The sequence below is a fragment of the Diaporthe amygdali genome, assembly GCF_026229845.1.
Source record: "Diaporthe amygdali strain CAA958 chromosome Unknown NODE_7_length_1459731_cov_64_868725, whole genome shotgun sequence".
NCBI lineage: Eukaryota > Fungi > Ascomycota > Sordariomycetes > Diaporthales > Diaporthaceae > Diaporthe > Diaporthe amygdali.
Window position 1 is genome coordinate 653,579 of NW_026517027.1, and position 17,670 is coordinate 671,248.

Sequence of the window (17,670 nt, forward strand, 5' to 3'; positions counted from 1 at the left end):
CCTGGGTGTAAATCGGTTCCGCTCCACATCGCTTTGTTCACATTGCTGTCTACTGTAACGAGACCAGCTGTCTTCAACTGACCCCCACATTGTTCCTTTCAGATCTTTCTACATTCTTCTGCCGGGCTTGTACAGAGAAAACTTCAGTGCATATGTCTGAATACAGACTGTGTGACGTCCCTACCTAGGAATATACTAGGCAGCCTGAGCTAGGACCCGAGTATAGAGCTGTCACAGTTTCCCTATGCCCCTAAAGGACGCGAATGATGCCGAAGGTAATAGCACTAAGAATCGCAGGATGCTGTTCCGTGCTCCATATATTTACCAAGATGGTAGACTAGCTTCGCCTTATGCTCGGAGTTGCGAACGGATGGTTAGGGGAGGCGGGCTCGTTGGCGGCTGGGCAGAAAGAGTCATGTCGTGCCACCCGCTACCCGCTATCCACTACCCGCCAACCGCCTGCCGCCCGCCGCTTGCCAACTCCGTGTCTGATTGAGTTCCTACCTGATGTCGTCGTAAGCCATGATTCGACCAAAGCCGTTCTCGGAGAATTCTTTAACGTCATACCCGTCTGTGGAGGGGAAAAAATCTCCTTCGTGACTTAGAATCCGGGGCCCCAGACTAGGGCCGCGATCACTCCATGATTGTCTCCCGTGGAGGGTCCGCCAAGCCAAGCGAAACGACGGCAGGATGGGTACAATCGATTGCACCTCCGCGAAGCCAGCGCCTGAGGGACACGCTTGATCTCAGCTGACTTGATTATAAAGCTTGATTCGCTCGAACTATTTGACAGTGGTCGTGTGTGCGTTACATCTTCGAATTCCTCAACACGCAAAGTCGCAAGATCAGTCTGGTGATTCAACTGAAAAGATGAAGGGCGACGCAAACATTGTGGGCGCTGCCCTGAACGAAGTTCTGCCTCAAACCGATAAATATTGGTTTCAGCAACCTCACCTTTTGAAGCTTAATCTTGTGCTCCTGGTGCCCATGCTGTCTTCTTCTGTTTTCGGGTACGACGGTAAGTTCTCCCCTTGACCTAGCATCTTGGACAGGAATATATACAAATCTTATGCGGAAACTATTTCTGATCGATGGAGTGCGCAGCATCGCTGATGAACGCGCTTCAATCGCTCGAGCAGTGGCGCATGTACTTTGGCGACCCCAAAGGAGCCCTTTTGGGCACAGTCGTTGCGTCTCAGTCGATCGGATGCCTCATCGCTTTGCCAATCGCTGGCGACTTCTGCGATCGTTTTGGTCGAAAGCCTATTCTCTTCGCCGGTATTCTTCTCATTTGTGCCGCAGCGGCGATCCAGGGGGCTGCTGTGAACTTGCCAATGTTTATCATATGTAGACTGCTCGTCGGATTTGGAGGAATCTTCAGCTCGCAACCTAGTCCAATGCTGATTGCCGAGCTCGCCTACCCGACGCATCGTGGTAAATACACGTCGGCATATTGGACCCTATTCTATCTCGGTAAGTGACCAATGCTCTCGCGGCCGACATCTTGTTCGAGGGACACCTGGGACGATTGCTGACAAAGGTCACCATCCTACAGGCAGCATTCTCTCTTCCTGGGCCACCTTCGGTACGAAAGATCTTCAGAGCGACTGGTCCTGGCGCATTCCATCCATACTCCAAGCTGGCTACCCATTAGTTCAATTGATCTTTATATGGTGGTTGCCTGAGTCGCCACGATGGCTAGTCGCCAAAGACAGACAACATGAGGCAGCCTTAATTCTCCAGGCATATCACGCTGGTATCACGGACCCCGAAGCTGAGCTCTCGCCCCTTGTCGCCGTTGAGCTCGCCGAGATCCGAGAAGCCATCAAGATGCAGCAGGACGCCAACCAAGTCGGCTGGTCAGCATTAGTCTCCACGCCAGGTTTGTGACCCCCTCTCCCCGGTAAAAGGAGATGAAGTTCACTAACAATCTACAGGGAACCGAAAACGAACCATCATTGCCATCGCGGTTGGCGGTTTTGCCCAGTGGAATGGAGTTAGTGTCGTTTCGTACTTCTTGAATAGGTCAGCCTCCCACGCACTTCAGGCAACGCTGTCTGTCCAATGTCGTCTCTGACCATGTGTAGCGTACTGAACTCAGTCGGCGTCACTTCTGCATACACGCAAACTCTGATCAATGGACTTTTACAACTCTTTAACTTCTTTGCAGCTGCATCGGCCGCTCTACTTGTCGATCGATTAGGCCGTCGCACACTCTTCTTGTGGAGTACTGTCGGTATGCTGTTGTCGTATATCATCTGGACGGCATGCTCTGCAGTGAATCAAGAGACCGGGTCTAAACCAGCTGGCATCATCGTTATTGTGTGCGTATTCGTGGTTTTTTTCCACTACGATATCGCATGGACCCCTTTGTTACTCGGATACCCTACCGAGATTTTCCCCTACTACCTCCGCTCCAAGGGCCTAGCTATTGAGATGGTCTCGGTCTATAGCTGTTTGGTTATTGCTGCGTTTTGCAATCCAATTGGCCTTGAGTTAATTGGCTGGAAGTATTACATTGTCTTTTGTTGCTTCCTTGTCTTTATCGCTGCCACTGTTTATTTCTACTTCCCGGAAACGAAAGGCCACACGTTGGAGGAAATTGCTGTCATCTTCGATGGTGAAGATGCTGCCTTGGTAGGAGCACATGGTGGCAAACAACAGGACCTTTCCGCTAAAAGCGTACACCTAGAATTAGGTCAGAACGGGTCGAAGAAGAGCTCCAGAATCAATCAACACGAGGATTAGTGGGAATATGCGAATAATTCAACAAGCTGTACTTCTGTGGCGGTCTTACTCATCAACCACGCCGACATCTGGATGTAATGATGAAAGAACAATAAGGAAATATTTGAAATATTACACAATTATAAAAAACTTCTATTGTCTATGCTAGAATTCTAGCCGGCTTTCTGCAACCTCTCTGAGGCCATTCAAAGAATACCAATGCAAACTAGATTCCGGAATGCCAAAGACGGCCGCGGCATCCCCACACACATGTATTCCTAGATTGCTTTAACACTCCTGAACGCTATAAATCCGAATAGTTGGCTCTGGCCGGCTTGTCCAGAATACAGTCTTCTCTTACTGGTCTCATGACGGGCAGATAAGCGGTCCACCTGTTGCCTGCGCCTGGCCCCACCGCCTCAGTTTGGTATCTCAGATATACTAGAGACATTGACCTCCTTGACTCCATTTAACTCGCGGCGCATTTTGCTGCTAGCGGCATAGACTGCATCTGTCAGCACACAAATCGTAGACAAACGCTTGAATAAAGAACGTACCAACGCGCCTCAGCCTATTCGGACTCCCCAGCGGCTGCAGGCTCTTAAGTCCGTGCCAAGGATCAACCCGCATGTAATCTTCCCAAAATCGCTTCCTTTCGAAGTCAAAGCTGTTTTGGCGTGGAATGACAAGCTTGGCGACAGTCTGCCAGGGGTACTTTTCCTCGTCCCACGCCTGACCTGCGTACTCGACAGGCTGTTCGTCCTGGTTTTCCAGCAGCTGGACCTGAAAGTCGTACTCGGCGTCGTGATCAGCATGGAAATTCTGCAACCACTTGTGCAGAATATCGTCATCGTGCTCGGGCTTCACTGTTTCTTCGTACAGTTTCTTTTGCGTGTCAGTGGACGGAACAAGAGAGTACTTCATCACGTAGTCGCCGAAACGGTATGCCGTCTGCGAGTACTGCCTCGTAGACTCTAGATGTGAGTTCCGAAGTTTGTCCCTGGATGTCTGGAGTTCCGCATCATGACGGGCATTAAGATGCTCGTACAGTTTGTTCTTGTCGTTGCCATACTTCGTGCGGAGCTGGAAGATTTCTTTCGTGGTTTTGGCGTCGGCAAGCTCAATGGCGGGAGCGCTATTGAACTCGATATCCTGCGTGGGACAGCTTTTACCTGCATCGAACATGTCTCCATTCACATTGAAGAGCTTAATCGCAAAGCCACGAGGTTGTGGAATGCGATCCTAGAAACTTTTCAGTCGTGAGATTGGCTGAATCTGCATTGAAAAGACTCACATCGAGACCTGGATCACCGGGTTCTGAACTGTAGCGACAAGCGGCTGGATATTGACCCCCGTGCTGGAATAATTCAGTTTGCTTGAGATGCTCCGGCAAGTCTTCGATTACGATGAAGCTACCCTTAACAATCCCCTGTGTCCGGGCGTGTGTTGCACCATATCCGTGACGAGTCTTGTTCCATGTGCGACGTTGTAGTTCGTTGGCCAAATCTGCAACTGCTTGGATGTCCTCGGCTTCATTTGCTGGTACCTTTTCCACCCCCTCAGCGTCCCATCGAATGTAGTTGCGATTGCTGAGATCTTTTTCGGATTCCATCTCACTCGCCTGGTTCTTGATAATCCTGATTTCACTTCTATGATCAACTTGGGCGTGAGAAAAAGCGAGCGGCCTTATTGATCCTGGACTTGATTAAGCCTACTTGAGCGACCTCTGGAAGCACTCCTCTGCAAGATTTCCACGACTTTTCTGTCATGATCACGATTGTAAAACATTAGCCCCGGGATGATCAATACAGAAGCACCATTGACACGCGCTATGAATCATCAGTCGCCGCTAAATGGCCGATCGCACAGATATATCAACTAATCCCGTTAACTACTACAGACGACGCCAAGGTCAAGAAGACGCGCGACCTCACAGACCGCATTCGAACTCGAAGGGACAGATAAATCCATGAATTTGCCACAGCTCTTCATGAACATGATGCCTTGATGGACACTTCCTACGAGCTGCTCTCCGATCTTGTCAAAGGTTTGTTCAAGTACGAGACCGGCTTCGATAAGATTGAAGTACGTGGCGTCCCCTGTCCGACGCTGATTGTTGCTTCTTTCTTGGCGCTTGCCGAGTACTGTGGATATGCCGTTCAAGATGAGAACATAAGAGACAGCCGAGACCATGCAGAAAATTGGCAGGATTTTGGGTGTGCTTGGGCAAGTCCTGGATTTGAAGGCACATCCAGTCGGCACGCATGGGCTCGACAAAGCGATTACAAACAATCTATCAGTCTATTTACTAGAAACAAGGCTGCGTAGAAGGTTTGCATGGAAGCAAAGGCATTTCCTAAAATGCATTCGACGATAGTGACATTGATTAGAGTTGTAATTGTGATCCTACGATCTAAGGGTGGCGCAAACTCTCGTGCACGTGATAAGGGGCTGACGCGGTGTTCGAAAAATACAGCGGCTAAGAAGCTCCGATTGATTGAACCTCTTCAACACACAATTAGGCTGCTGCTCTCATCCAATCGCGTCCAATGCACAGATCAGATCGGTACATCTGCATCCTGCTCGGGGCGCTGTGCCTCACCGGCACATCAATTTACTACACCAGAGGGCTCAAAGATGACCACGCAGCCTTCTTCGTCCACGTCGTCGCAAGCACCTCTCTCTACGTCACCTCGGTAATCTCCCTCTCCTTCGCAACCGAGGAGGATGCGAGGCTCCAGGCGAAAGTGGCGAAACTGAGGCAACGGAAACGCGCAGGCTTGAGGCCATACCAATACTGGCCCCTCGAGCTTGCGACACTGTCGACCAGGGTGACCGGGTTGCTCGGCGGTCTGTACACCTTCGCCCTGCCCCTGGTATCGCCCTTTAAGGACCCGATAGTGGACGTTGCCATCCGCATCCCGACCTTCTTCTACAGTTGCAAGCTTCTCGACCTCTCGGTCGCCCGGGCGCGCAAGCCGCCCGTCCCCTGCGGCGCGCAAGACATCGAGGCGTACGGTCTCGTGAGCTGGAGAGCTCATGGCGCGAACGCCTGGCGGCTCCTCACGGAAACGAGATACGCGTCATTCAACATCGCCGTGGACGAATCAGCGCGCAAGGCAGTCGAACAGAAGGACGCTGCGTGGAGCCTCATCCCCTGGCTCGCCCTTCCACTTGCGTATTTGTTCCCAGCTGCCGCCGAGGCACAGGTCGTGAGCGGCCTCCTGGGGATCCAGCTTGGCATCGAGGGTCTGCACAGTCTCCTGCACCCCCGGTGCCCGAATTGGCTCTTCTGTCGGCCATTTTCGTCCGCCGGTCTCTTGGAGTTTTGGACCTGCCGCTGGCATCAGGGAGCCCAGCCGTTTTTGTACAGCCTCGGTTATGCGCCTGTAAGAAGGGTGGTTGCGAAGTTGTTCGGCCCTGATGTTGGTAGGGCTGCGGGCGTGCTTGGGGCGTTCAGCCTGAGCGGTGTCTGGCATGCTTGGTCAGGTGCTGCCCTGACCCGAGCTGAATACGTCTGGCATGTGAGCGTCGGCCTGTGGTTCTTGTTTATCCTGCAGGGTCTTGGCTGTCTAGTTGAAAAGCGCCTCTCGAGGGATGTCAGGTGGAGAACAGGCTGGCAAGGGCGTTTGTTTACTGCAATGTGTTGGGCCTGCTCTGTTGAATCTGCTAGCATCTGGCTGAGGTATTCACTCACACGGACTAGCTTGCCATGGTTGCCAGAGTCCTCCTAGATAGGGGATGTAATATGGCGAGGGGGGCTGCTACTCACCTGGAACTGTCTCCCGCGAGCAGTTACCCTCACAGACATCATCAGCCGCAGCCTCACTCCCTTCAGTCGTGCCCTGGAGTCCCTCGTCAAGCAAGCGATGGAGCTTCAGAGTCGACGGACCAGATAGATGTAGATCTGCGAGTCACCACTTCTCCGTCCTGCGAGCCTCGGTCGTACCCATCAGAACCTAGCAGAGACCCCCCACCTTCTCGCTCCTCTTGTTAGAAATCATAATCTTTTTGAGACATCAACGCTGAGAAATGGGAAAGAGGCTGCTTTACTACTGGTCTAGTTTAGGGAGAGGGAGGATAGCCTGTATTAGAGGGAATTAAGGCCTCCTACCCAAGGGAGAGAGTTAAGGGTTAGAGGGTGTACAGTCTGGCCTGTACCTGGGGAACGGATCCTCTGTCGAGGGAAAATATACAGCCACAGAACTTGTAGGATTTCGTCCGTTTCCCTATACTAAAGCCTGTAATCACCAAATTAGTAATTGGCTTGGTGATGGTTAGTAAACACCCGGTGCTGTATGTTTTATTCTTGCTCGTTTTTTGTTCTTTGTGGCATTGCTCTACATTTGCGGAAGTCATCATGTCTATAGTATGAGACTAGCTGTGTACAACTAGAATCAGGTGATGAACCAGTCCGAAAGTACTCCCGGCAAATTTGTTGTTCTAAAGCAGGAAGCGGAAGCCTCTCTCCGTAGTAACTTCTGGAAATCCGTTTGCCTCAGGTGACCCAGCAGCACCAGCGTTATTCCCAACGTCCCTGACGGTCTCACCGCGGTCCAATTTCTTGTTAAGGCGACCAAGGTAAATCCGTAGTACCGTCATGGCTATCACAGTCATTGCTGACATCGCAATGTTAACTACGAAAGCGTTGACGTATCGAGGAGCCGCAGAGGCTAGAGATATGGTCAGCGGTTATAATACATTCACAGTAAATATGGCAACAGTGCGTACTTGGATACAGATACGGTGAGTATACTTGGCAGACATTGCTCAGAGCATTGATAAGAGCTAGTGCCGCAGTACGCTTGGTTGCCGGACGGGGGAGGACTATAGCCGTGGATATTAGCAACTTAATCCATAACGATGTATTGATGCAAACTTCAGACTCACTGTTTGATATATAGCCTAGTGCAACTACATAGGAGGAATAGGTGGCCCCCACCATCACACACATTGCGCTGTAGTTTTGATTAGTGAGATGAGCCAATTATGATATATGAAGACATGTTTGAATACTAACAAGTATCTGGGACCTATTGCAGTCGTTGCAACGGCAATGATGTCTTGGGTTGTGTTAGTGACAGAGGCATACTTTTAGGTGTCAAGAGAATCAGGAGAGCCGCAGCTGCGCTAGAATAGTCACAGGGGATTCTGTTTCCTTAGTACTCACACATCACCATTGCGATAAGAGGAGGTCCAGCAATGTGGAGGTATCTTTCCTGGGTACGATCTGCATGCCAGGCGTTTACCAAGCAGACAATGACGGCGACAATGTATGGAGGAGCGGTGAGGAGTAGAGTTTGGATCTTGCCGTATCCCAGGGTTTCGACAACAGTGGGAAAGAAGGTGGTCATAGAGCCTGACGCAGTTGAGCCGTATATGACGAGCAGTAATAGCCACGTCTTGGGGTCCCTTGACACTTGTTAGCATCGCTTGTGTTGTATATAGATAGAACCTCTTTGACGAACGTGAATGCGAGCTTCAGTCCGTGAACGGGAGACTGATGCTGGCTGTCCACCCAATCATCTTCCCCAATATCTGCCTGGAGCCTCCATGCTGCGAGCTGTTTTTCTTCTTCACTGAGCCACCTTGTCGTTCGAGGGACGTCTGGGATGATAAAGACCGCGATGCTGGCGACAACAACCTGAGTCTTGATCAGTACATAGGAGACTACAGGAAATAGACCAATAAGAAGCTCAGGTCACTTACAGTTAAAATGCCCTCAAGCAGAAAAAGCCACTGCCAGGCGCTCAAACCTGCCAGACCCCCCATGCCCTCCACAATACCAGCGGCGATCAGACCCCCAAAGGCACCGGAAACAAGGGAGCCAGAGTACAGAAAAGCGGTTCGCAAAGCCAGCTCTTTCCTTGTGTACCAGCAAGATAGAAAGTAAAGAGCACCTTTCATGAAGCATTAGAAATTGTGAATCGGGGCACCCCTTGTCCATGCATGATTATTTCAGGGAAATGGCTTGCCATCGAACGTTTAGAAGACAAAGCGGCCCTTCCAGACTGAGGAAGGTAGCCGAAGAGGGGAATGTGTTGGCATTGAATATGGAAAAAATTGGCAGGCTCACCTGGGAAGTAGGCAGCCTCAACAAAGCCTAGGATGAACCGGCACGCGAGAAGGCCACCGAAGCTTTTCGTAGCTGCGGTCGATCCCGAGATAATGCCCCAGACCACCATACAACCAGGAAGGTACAGTGAAGGCTTGCCCATCTTGTTCAGCAACATATTCGACGGAACTTAGACCGGTCAGCGAGCTTCAGGACAATCAATTGACACTGACTCTTGGGTCAGAATTCACGAACCTTGCATCAAGAGATAACCGACAAATAGGATGCTGACTGAAGTCTGATATTGGTTGCCGACAAGATGGAGGTCCTCCTCTAAGCCTGCCAGCCGAGCAGTTGCGATATTATTCCGATCGAGATAGTTGAGGATGTACATGATAACGACCATGGGCAGCCTGTACTCGCATTGACTGTCAGCATTTGACCAAAATGAAATCACGAGGATTAGGGAATTGTTTACAATCTGAAGTCAATCTTGCGCTTGAGCCGCTTCTCTCTGTTTGACAGCTCCTCCGGGGAGATATCCCTGATCCATTGTGGTGCTGAACCAAGCCCAGGTCTAGACTCGACCTGTTCGGCAGTACCCATGTCGGTTTTGGAGAGATCTGTCATGGTGTTGATCTGGCAGTCAAATCGAGATTGGCACGCTTGGCGAAGTTGTTTGTATGGTAGGATAGCACCCTTCAGACAGAGCCCAGGATCGCCAAGGACGGTAGCTGCATCTACGGAGAGGACGGGACGAGACGGGAGCGATGGAACTTGGCAGCTTGTTTTCTTATGAACATGCCAGGCCCTTGACACGTTCATCCTGGGGGGATGGGTAATCCACATCCCCATGGGGTAGAGATGGTCGGGCCCCAGGGGCTCTGCGGGGAAGCTTGTACGTGTTCAGCAGCACGTTTGACGGGGTGTCTTTTCCGTTGCTTGCTAGACGGGGCATCGGAAAACCGTTTGTGCTATTGAAACACACTGTTTTTGTATGACTGCACTTGGACTTTTGTGTTACCCAAGGAGTGTATTTGCGCTAGATGCTTGTACGTATTTCGCATAATGAGCTGAGCAGGGTATTTCATCTACATGCATACATGTATAAGGCATCCCAACTTTCCGACATCGTGTTACTGACGTAAGGCCATGCTCAGTATACACACTCGTCAAATGTCTACAATGTTTGATAAACTAGACCTCTTATTGGAGTGCTATCATGGATTGCTGACGAATTATTCGAATCTATAGACTGCTCTCCGACTTTTCGACGTCGGCCAGATACAAATTCCTCAGCTTTTCCCACTCTCCGTCCGCCAACTTTCCCTTCAGGGGTAGTCTACCACCCTCCAAAATTCCCATGCCTGTGACACGATATACGGCCTCCTTGATACCCACGATACCGGTCTTGCCTATGTATTCCTCTGCTTTGCTAACCACGTACTGCAGCCTCTGCACCTCGGCCAGCGTGTCAGGATCGATTGGTCTCTTTTCGGCGAGGTCCATCAGTCGGGCCACGGTCTTTGGATAAATGGCTGCCAAGCCGTCGATGACTCCTGCTGCCCCGAAGAACACAATGGGTCCAAGTTGCTGTCCGAACCCACTGTATACACGGAATTTGTTGTGGTCAATGGCTGGGTCCAAGGAGACTTGGACGTGATAAGACACATTGCCATGAGACCTGGTTTTTTAGTCAGTGTCTGACATTACACGGAGCGTACATTTCAGGGGAGTAAGTGAATCAACTTACATTTTGCATCCCACAATCTTCGGGTGCTGAGCCAAAGCCGAGTATGTTTCAGGGGCGACTAGAACATTGTTCGTCACACCTGGATAGTTGTATCTGAGATCTTGGTCAGCAGAGTTTTGATTGCAACGTGCCGTTTGAAGCTTCACTCACATCAGAATGGGGATGGGACTGTTGTCTGCAATGATGGTGTACCACTCCTGAATGTTGGCCTGGGAGCCTGCCGCCCCAAAGTACCCCGGGACGAGCACAAGACCCCATTGTGCACCGGCTTTGGCGTAGTCCTGCAACCATTCCAGAGTCTCATCGATGCCGTTTGTGAGTACTCCAGCCATGATGGGGTAGTCAGGGAAGCCTGCATCATCAAGGCCCTTCCTGCACCCGGCGATCAGGTCGAAGCGCTCCTGTTTGTTCAGATGTATGGCCTCTCCAGTCGAGCCGAGTAGTACCAGACCGCGGATGCCATTCTTAGCCAGGAAAACGGAGTGCTTGACTTGTGTCTCGACGTCAACCTTAGGCTGCAGGCCTGACGATGCGGAGGCGGGCTTTAGGAAAGTAGGGACTGGGACAAAGACGCCCGTTGGAGGGCTGGAGACAGGGGCTGACATTTTGGTCTGGTAGGGTGGCTTGCTTCTTTCTTGGGGAAGGATGGTGTTCCTGATACACTGAGGTCTAATTGTCTCCTCATGAGCCAGTGCTCGAAGTAATTCACAAAGCAGTCGACAAGTGGACCATTGGCGTTTGTTGCTCGGGCCATCGACTGCCGAGGGTCACCGGGCCCGACTCCGCACATCGGTGAGTCTCGGCATGCTAGCCCGGACTTGTATGCCCCGACCTCGGCTGCCATACGCTTTATGCATCTTCCGGATACCTCTGTTATGCACGTTGGCATTTCCGGCCGGATAACAATGCACTGTCCCACTGTTTAACACGCCAGTGCATAATGATGTGATGCTGCCACAAGCTCAAATGTGTAATCTACGTACTCACAAAGCCCAAGTAAGACAAATGCGCAAGGAATTGATCAGTTCTTGTCAATAGTTGGAGAATCATCTCGTGATAATTTTGTGCAATTTCCCTGAGTCTTTGATTATCGGACACCACCATGACGCTGGCGGAGTCCTTCAAGTTCAACAACGGACTGACTGTTCCAGCCGTGGGGCTGGGGACCTGGGTAGGCCTTCAGTCACGAAATCATTAAGGCCAGCGCTGACGACCATACCAGCAATCTAAGCCAAACGAGGTGAAGAACGCTGTCGAGCTTGCCCTCAAGTCAGGTTATCGCCATGTTGATGCCGCGGCTGTGTACGATAACGAGAAGGAAGTGGGTGAAGGTATCAAAGCCTCTGGCATCCCCCGAAAAGACATTTTCGTGAGTAGCAACTATTCGGATCGGGATCTGAGAAGTTGTGTATGTTTTGCTAAACATGATCGGCAACGCAGTTGACCAGCAAGCTCTGGAATACCCACCATAAGGGCGAAGATGTCGAGAAGGCGGTAGACATAAGCTTGGCAGATCTCCAAACTGACTACCTTGACCTTTATCTTGTATGAGTACTCATTCTACACCCTGGATGAAGCCGCCTAACCCGTTGCAGATTCATTGGCCGGTGTCATTCCGCCGCATTAATGATACTGAGCGGTTCCCTATCGATGAGAAGACATTTGGCGCTGATGTCATTGATGTTCCGATAATTGAGACATGGAGAGCGATGGAAGCCTTGGTGAAGAAAGGTAAAATCAGGACCATCGGTGTTTCAAACTTCTCGATCGCAAAGATCAACGAGATCTGGGATGCCGCCGAAATCAAGCCAGCAGTGAATCAGGTCGAGCTTCACCCTTACTTTGCACAACCAGAGTTGGTCAAGTGGTGCCAGGACAAGGTAAGTTTATGCAATGGCGTGCCTCGGAAAAGGTATTAGACTTGCTAATAAAATAATAGGGTATTGTTGTTGAGGCCTACTCTCCACTTGGAAACAATATTTACAGCCTGCCAATGTGAGCTTGAAAGACTCGAGAAAATGCACCATCTTGGCTAATCAAGTATCAGGGCCATTGAGGACCCAACAGTGATCCAACTGGCAGAGAAACTTGGCAAGACGCCTGGTCAGGTTGTACTCAGCTGGGTTGTGCAGCGCGGCATTGTTGTCCTCACAAAATCGGTCACTCCATCACGAATTAAGTCAAACTTGGAGGGTAAGTGATGCCACAAACAGCTTTAGAATGCCTAAAATCTGACCTTTCAATAGTATTCGAGCTGCCTGCGGACGCCCTTGAAAAAGTCAACTCGCTTGACCGCAACCACCGGTACAATTTGCCCGCGAGATTAGGAGTGGACATTTTTGGAGACGCAAAGCCTGAAGTGATCGAAAAGGCGGTGGCCGAGTTCAAGAAGAAGAACAGACAAGCGCGTGGACTGGAGGCATAGATGAATAGAGCTTAGGTCTTTTGAGAGATAGATACCTTTTGAAGAGAAGATTGTCATAACGTTACTTCGTCGTGTGTCATCTTTCCCCTAATGTCTTCGTCCCAAGTCACCCGAGTCCATGACCCAATTGTTGCACAAGCCTTTTTACCTGCATCTGAGCATATCAAACATAGTCCTCACGATGATCCTTGACAGATGACTCGCTGTTACTATTTTGACTCTATTTGGTGCCTAAAGATGCATCGGGTGATAGTCAATGACAAATTTGCAGTGTCAAGGTCCAGACAAGTGGTTAGTTTGAGGCTAAAGTGACAATGTCACAAGCCCCTGTTTTCCCCTCACCGTCCCGCAGAGGAGCCACCTAAACGCGCTTTTCCGAAGCACTGAGCCATGTTTTCCGGGTGGAGACTCAAGTGTTGCATGGTGCGTCGCCGGTACAGCAACCAAGCATTACCGAGGCATTCTTCACGTTAACTGCATGCCAACCCATACAGACAACATCGTGGGGTAAAAAGGCTGGGATCAACGACGACTTCGGAAGTGTCAGTCGATTAGTGCGATAGTCAAATTGGAGAGAGAAGTCATTCAACCCTGTCCACGTTCGTCAACAAATCATTTCACACCCTCTCTACAAGCAGTGTATCGCGCAATCGCCAACCTACTACACAGATCCTTTGGACAACACATCAACTTCGTGCTTTATATCCTGGCGTCAAAATGGGGAAAATAGCAACTATGGAGTACTTCCGCGTGCCTCCGCGCTGGCTATTCGTCAAGATCACAGACGAAGCAGGCAACGTGGGTTGGGGAGAGGCTTCTCTCGAGGGTCACACCCAAGCCGTAGAAGGGTGCCTGGATGCTTGGTTCGATCGCTACAACGGCTTCGAGGCTGACGACATCGAGCACATTTGGCAAATGTCATGGCGGACCACCTTCTACCGGGGTGGTCCGGTCTTTATGAGTGCCTTGGCCGGCATTGATATTGCGCTTTGGGATTTGAAAGGTCAACTTCCATACATCTACCTCTAGTGTGATAAAGGAAAAGCTAACCTGATGGCAGCTCGCAAACTGGGGGTACCCATCTACCAATTGCTGGGAGGGAAAGTCCGAGACAAGCTTAAGGTGTACGCATGGATAGGGGGCAACCGGCCAAATAATGTATCAGAAGAAGCGTGAGTTCCCATAAGTTGACCCACGGTTTTGAACTCTGACGCTGAGTCGAACCAGAAAAGCACGAAAGTCGCAAGGCTTCAGCTGCGTCAAGATGAATGCCACAGAAGACATCGGCTGGTTGGACTCGCCATCAGCCCTCGACTCGTGTGTAGAACGAGTCAAGGCCGTCAAAGACCTGGGGATGGACGCCGGTGTCGACTTCCATGGCCGGATACACAAGCCTATGGCCAAACAGCTCGTGAAGCTACTTGAGCCGCACCGACCTCTCTTTATCGAGGAGCCCCTGCTTTCAGAACACATCGAGGGAATCAAGTCCCTGGCAGAGCAGACTAGCGTCCCAATTGCTCTTGGCGAGCGCCTACACAGCAGGTGGGACGTCAAACCCTTCCTTGAAGCAGGCTGTGTGGACATTCTTCAGCCAGATATTTCCCACATTGGTGGAATTTCTGAGATGAAGCGCATCGCTGCCATGGCTGAGGCTTACGACGTGGCACTTGCACCGCATTGTCCTCTAGGCCCTATTGCTCTGGCTGCGAATTGCCAGGTGGACTGCTCCAGCCCCAACTTTGCCATTCAAGAAATGAGCCTGGGTATTCACTATAATGCAGGAACGCAGGACCTCACAGCCTACACCAAGAACCCGGAAGTATGGAATGTTACTGATGGCTATATCAACATCCTCACAGGTCCGGGACTTGGGATTGAGATTGATGAGGAGCAAGTCCGAGCTCTGTCAAAGGATGCACAAGCATGGATTAGTCCTGGCTTCATTGGCCCTGGTGGTGAGATCCGAGAATGGTGAAGTGGTCGAATTGGGAAGAAGGCAAGAACCTACCTATCATCTGTCCGGGCCTTGGTCTGTGACTTATTGATCATAGACTACTTCGTGTACTCTGAAATCTATTTACGATGACCGAAATTAAAGTGCGTCCTCGCCCTGGGAGGGAATGAGTTAACAATAGCATGGCTACGGTTCCTGTCATAGGCGCTGGAACCAATAGGACGAAAACCTTACTAGATCATACGGGTCATTAGGCGACTCGCTGACAGCTGCCGACACCATTTTAGAAAATTTAAATGAGCTCGAAAGAGACCTTTGGCTCATCAATTGTATGACTCAACAAGACTTGACTGATACGCATCATCAATAAGACAAGTCAGTCACATGCTGTTCATGGCAATACGTATTCTCGGGCGCAAAGCACGCCTTCAAATCATTCAACCCATCAAGCGAAAGCCTTGTATCAAAGCGATGAGGGTGGGGTTAAACACTCTCTGTCGCCTTTGTGCCACTTTATTCGACTGTTGTGCATTTCACAAACCCATTGTCGGATTAGCAGCATATTCATGGACAGGATGCATTGAGGCATAGAGCCATTGATTACCAGACAAGGACGACCCTGACACGGAAAAGAAAGAGACAATGCCCATGTGTCCAATTTCAATGCACATTGTCAAATAAGAAAACCACGCATGCTCCTTCGGCTTGAGGAAGCAGGGATCAGTATAAATATTTGCTGCCTAATCGTCGTCATCAACCACCATTACTTGTTCCACTCAAATACAATGCTCCCGAGCAACACGATCAGCACTTTTACAATACGGACTGGAAAAGACTACAACTAGCACTTTTGAAAACCAGACTGAAAATCACGACAGCATGGCACAGCAACAGTTCACGGAGACCAGTATGCTGGTCGATTTGGATTCCTTAGCTTTTGCAGGCATTAAGCTACCAACGAACTTTGCTCAGCATTCAGCAGACAAAATCAATAGTAGCTACGAACGCGCGGTGAGTGATTTACCACGTTATCTATTGGATGCAGTTTGCATCGGAGCCTACAAAGATGCGAATCCTGGAGGCGTCCCCCCTCTCTTCCCTCGCCCTCAAATGCCTAACACGGCACAAGGGGCAGAAGGCGGTGCGAAGATTTCTGCGGTCTTGTACGACCGCATTGTCTTCCTCGGTCAACTAATCCAAGAAGTTCGTCTCATCTCAGAGAATGTTCACAATGCTCTGGGCGGCTTGGACTTGAACGAGTTTGACTTGGAGGAGCTTGTGGGACTTGACCTCGAGCAGCCCACCGATTTCATGACCCCGTTGGCAGCATATTTCCTTCGATCACTTATTCGTCTTCGTATGGCCCATACTGACTTTCAACGCGTGGCACAGGACTTTGAAAGCGTTCTCGAGATAATCGCTGAGGTTTACGAGGGCTGCATAGATCCAGACAAGCCAATGGCTCACATAGACATCGTCGAACTTGAAACCCAGCTAAGAGCATGGGAGTCTGCCTTTTCCGAAATCAACATCGCGTGGTTCGGACTCTGGAATGATAGCAATAGCACAGTCCTATTCTGGGACCAGCGTCGGCGCCTGGAGTACAAGAAGTCGCATAGCGGGTAGGTTTTGAATCGTTGTTTTTTGATATTGAATCTAAATCCCAGACTATTGCCAAAGCCTCTCTCTCAGTAATTTAAATACTGATGCTTGAATGTGATTACTAGTCGTGGTACGTGACCTACACCAGTTGGCGAGTCTGCATTGTCTGTCAGCCGGAGACAATCCGCCACAGCTAAATGGAACTTACTGTTGCACCAGGCCATGTTTGCAGAAGTATTCGAGATCTTTAGATGCGACCAAGCTCTCCAAAATTGTCACCGCAAGTTAAAAATGACGTCCTTATCCAACGCCAAAACACGTCAACGCTCACACCGCCTTTCTTTCGCACAAGCAGCTTGATCACTGGAGTCACTCATGGTTCACTCGCTAACCAAAGCTTGACACTTGATCTCCACGTTCAGCCTCTCATTCGGCAGCGCCGCAACCTGCACACACGTCCTCGCAGGCGCCTTGGTCTTGTCCGGCCAGCGCTTGTTCCACTCTGCGTTCATGGCGGCGTAGTCCTTCATGTCCGTCAGAAAAATGGTGGCGTCGACGATGCTCTCCAGGCCATTTTTCCCGTCTGTCGCACCCTGGATGATGTTCTCGATATTCCTCAGAACCGCGGCTGTCTGTGCGCCGCAGTCGAGCTTGTGGGTGCCATCGGGCAGAGTCTCGCAACCTTCGTATGTCCCGTCGCCGCGCCGGGAAGACGTGCCACTGACGAATATGATGCGACTGGTCGAGGGCGCTGTGCGTGCGTGAGGATAGTTGGCGAGCCCCTGGGCACGCTCGGCTGGGAGGAAGAAGCCTGTCCCGTTGGATGCCATCGTCACAGCTGCTTATTTTCGTGTGACGATGTTGTTCTCGCAGTTAGGTACGAGATGTGTATGTGTGTGCTGAAAATTGCGTCTCGCAATCATCTACCGCTATCCGATATCGTCGCGAGTTTTGACTTCTCGCCCGTTTTGATAGATATACCAGCATAAGGTTGAAGCTTGTCCTACACCGAGAAGCTTAGGAGCGGAGGGTGCACCAAGCATCCGTCTTCCGCTCTGCAGCTCTTGATCTTCCGATTGGCTCAAAATGTAGCTCTGATGCTAGTTGTTAGACGGCCAAGCTCCATAGCGGGGGACGCCATCGCTCACGGAAGC

The 17,670-nt window shown here is 50.6% G+C and overlaps 9 protein-coding genes across 9 annotated transcripts; 5 read left to right on the forward strand and 4 right to left on the reverse strand.

The window, feature by feature from the left end:
- Nucleotides 1-870: 870 nt before the first annotated feature.
- J7T55_013830 (Lactose permease) lies at nt 871-2,748 on the forward strand (the record flags this gene model as incomplete). The annotated part of the gene is made up of 5 exons (XM_053140741.1): nt 871-1,018; nt 1,105-1,473; nt 1,556-1,882; nt 1,938-2,025; nt 2,088-2,748. 5 exons carry the CDS (start codon nt 871-873, stop codon nt 2,746-2,748), a joined length of 1,593 nt encoding a protein of 530 aa, XP_052996167.1.
- A 398-nt stretch (nt 2,749-3,146) lies between these two features.
- On the reverse strand, nt 3,147-4,920 carry J7T55_013831 (hypotheticall protein; the record flags this gene model as incomplete). The annotated part of the gene is made up of 5 exons (XM_053140742.1): nt 3,147-3,232; nt 3,285-3,969; nt 4,022-4,376; nt 4,443-4,489; nt 4,657-4,920. The coding sequence occupies 5 exons, from the start codon at nt 4,918-4,920 to the stop codon at nt 3,147-3,149; spliced, it is 1,437 nt and encodes a 478-aa protein (XP_052996168.1).
- A 356-nt stretch (nt 4,921-5,276) lies between these two features.
- On the forward strand, nt 5,277-6,626 carry J7T55_013832 (uncharacterized protein; the record flags this gene model as incomplete). The annotated part of the gene is made up of 2 exons (XM_053140743.1): nt 5,277-6,331; nt 6,545-6,626. The coding sequence occupies 2 exons, from the start codon at nt 5,277-5,279 to the stop codon at nt 6,624-6,626; spliced, it is 1,137 nt and encodes a 378-aa protein (XP_052996169.1).
- Nucleotides 6,627-7,170: 544 nt separating this feature from the next.
- J7T55_013833 (MFS general substrate transporter) lies at nt 7,171-9,412 on the reverse strand (the record flags this gene model as incomplete). Its single annotated transcript, XM_053140745.1, has 10 exons — nt 7,171-7,400; nt 7,459-7,554; nt 7,680-7,685; nt 7,761-7,818; nt 7,977-8,139; nt 8,196-8,371; nt 8,437-8,627; nt 8,804-8,971; nt 9,038-9,195; nt 9,261-9,412. 10 exons carry the CDS (start codon nt 9,410-9,412, stop codon nt 7,171-7,173), a joined length of 1,398 nt encoding a protein of 465 aa, XP_052996170.1.
- A 618-nt stretch (nt 9,413-10,030) lies between these two features.
- Nucleotides 10,031-11,140, reverse strand: J7T55_013834 (dihydrodipicolinate synthetase family protein; the record flags this gene model as incomplete). The annotated part of the gene is made up of 3 exons (XM_053140746.1): nt 10,031-10,466; nt 10,536-10,628; nt 10,686-11,140. The coding sequence occupies 3 exons, from the start codon at nt 11,138-11,140 to the stop codon at nt 10,031-10,033; spliced, it is 984 nt and encodes a 327-aa protein (XP_052996171.1).
- Nucleotides 11,141-11,637: 497 nt separating this feature from the next.
- Nucleotides 11,638-12,960, forward strand: J7T55_013835 (ldehyde reductase 1; the record flags this gene model as incomplete). The annotated part of the gene is made up of 7 exons (XM_053140747.1): nt 11,638-11,706; nt 11,758-11,904; nt 11,976-12,080; nt 12,131-12,415; nt 12,475-12,530; nt 12,583-12,728; nt 12,782-12,960. 7 exons carry the CDS (start codon nt 11,638-11,640, stop codon nt 12,958-12,960), a joined length of 987 nt encoding a protein of 328 aa, XP_052996172.1.
- Nucleotides 12,961-13,695: 735 nt separating this feature from the next.
- Nucleotides 13,696-14,935, forward strand: J7T55_013836 (mandelate racemase/muconate lactonizing enzyme domain-containing protein; the record flags this gene model as incomplete). The annotated part of the gene is made up of 3 exons (XM_053140748.1): nt 13,696-13,963; nt 14,021-14,132; nt 14,188-14,935. 3 exons carry the CDS (start codon nt 13,696-13,698, stop codon nt 14,933-14,935), a joined length of 1,128 nt encoding a protein of 375 aa, XP_052996173.1.
- An 858-nt stretch (nt 14,936-15,793) lies between these two features.
- Nucleotides 15,794-16,540, forward strand: J7T55_013837 (uncharacterized protein; the record flags this gene model as incomplete). Its single annotated transcript, XM_053140749.1, has 1 exon — nt 15,794-16,540. One exon carries the CDS (start codon nt 15,794-15,796, stop codon nt 16,538-16,540), a length of 747 nt encoding a protein of 248 aa, XP_052996174.1.
- A 356-nt stretch (nt 16,541-16,896) lies between these two features.
- J7T55_013838 (l-psp endoribonuclease family) lies at nt 16,897-17,346 on the reverse strand (the record flags this gene model as incomplete). The annotated part of the gene is made up of 1 exon (XM_053140750.1): nt 16,897-17,346. One exon carries the CDS (start codon nt 17,344-17,346, stop codon nt 16,897-16,899), a length of 450 nt encoding a protein of 149 aa, XP_052996175.1.
- Between the last annotated feature and the right edge of the window lie 324 nt (nt 17,347-17,670).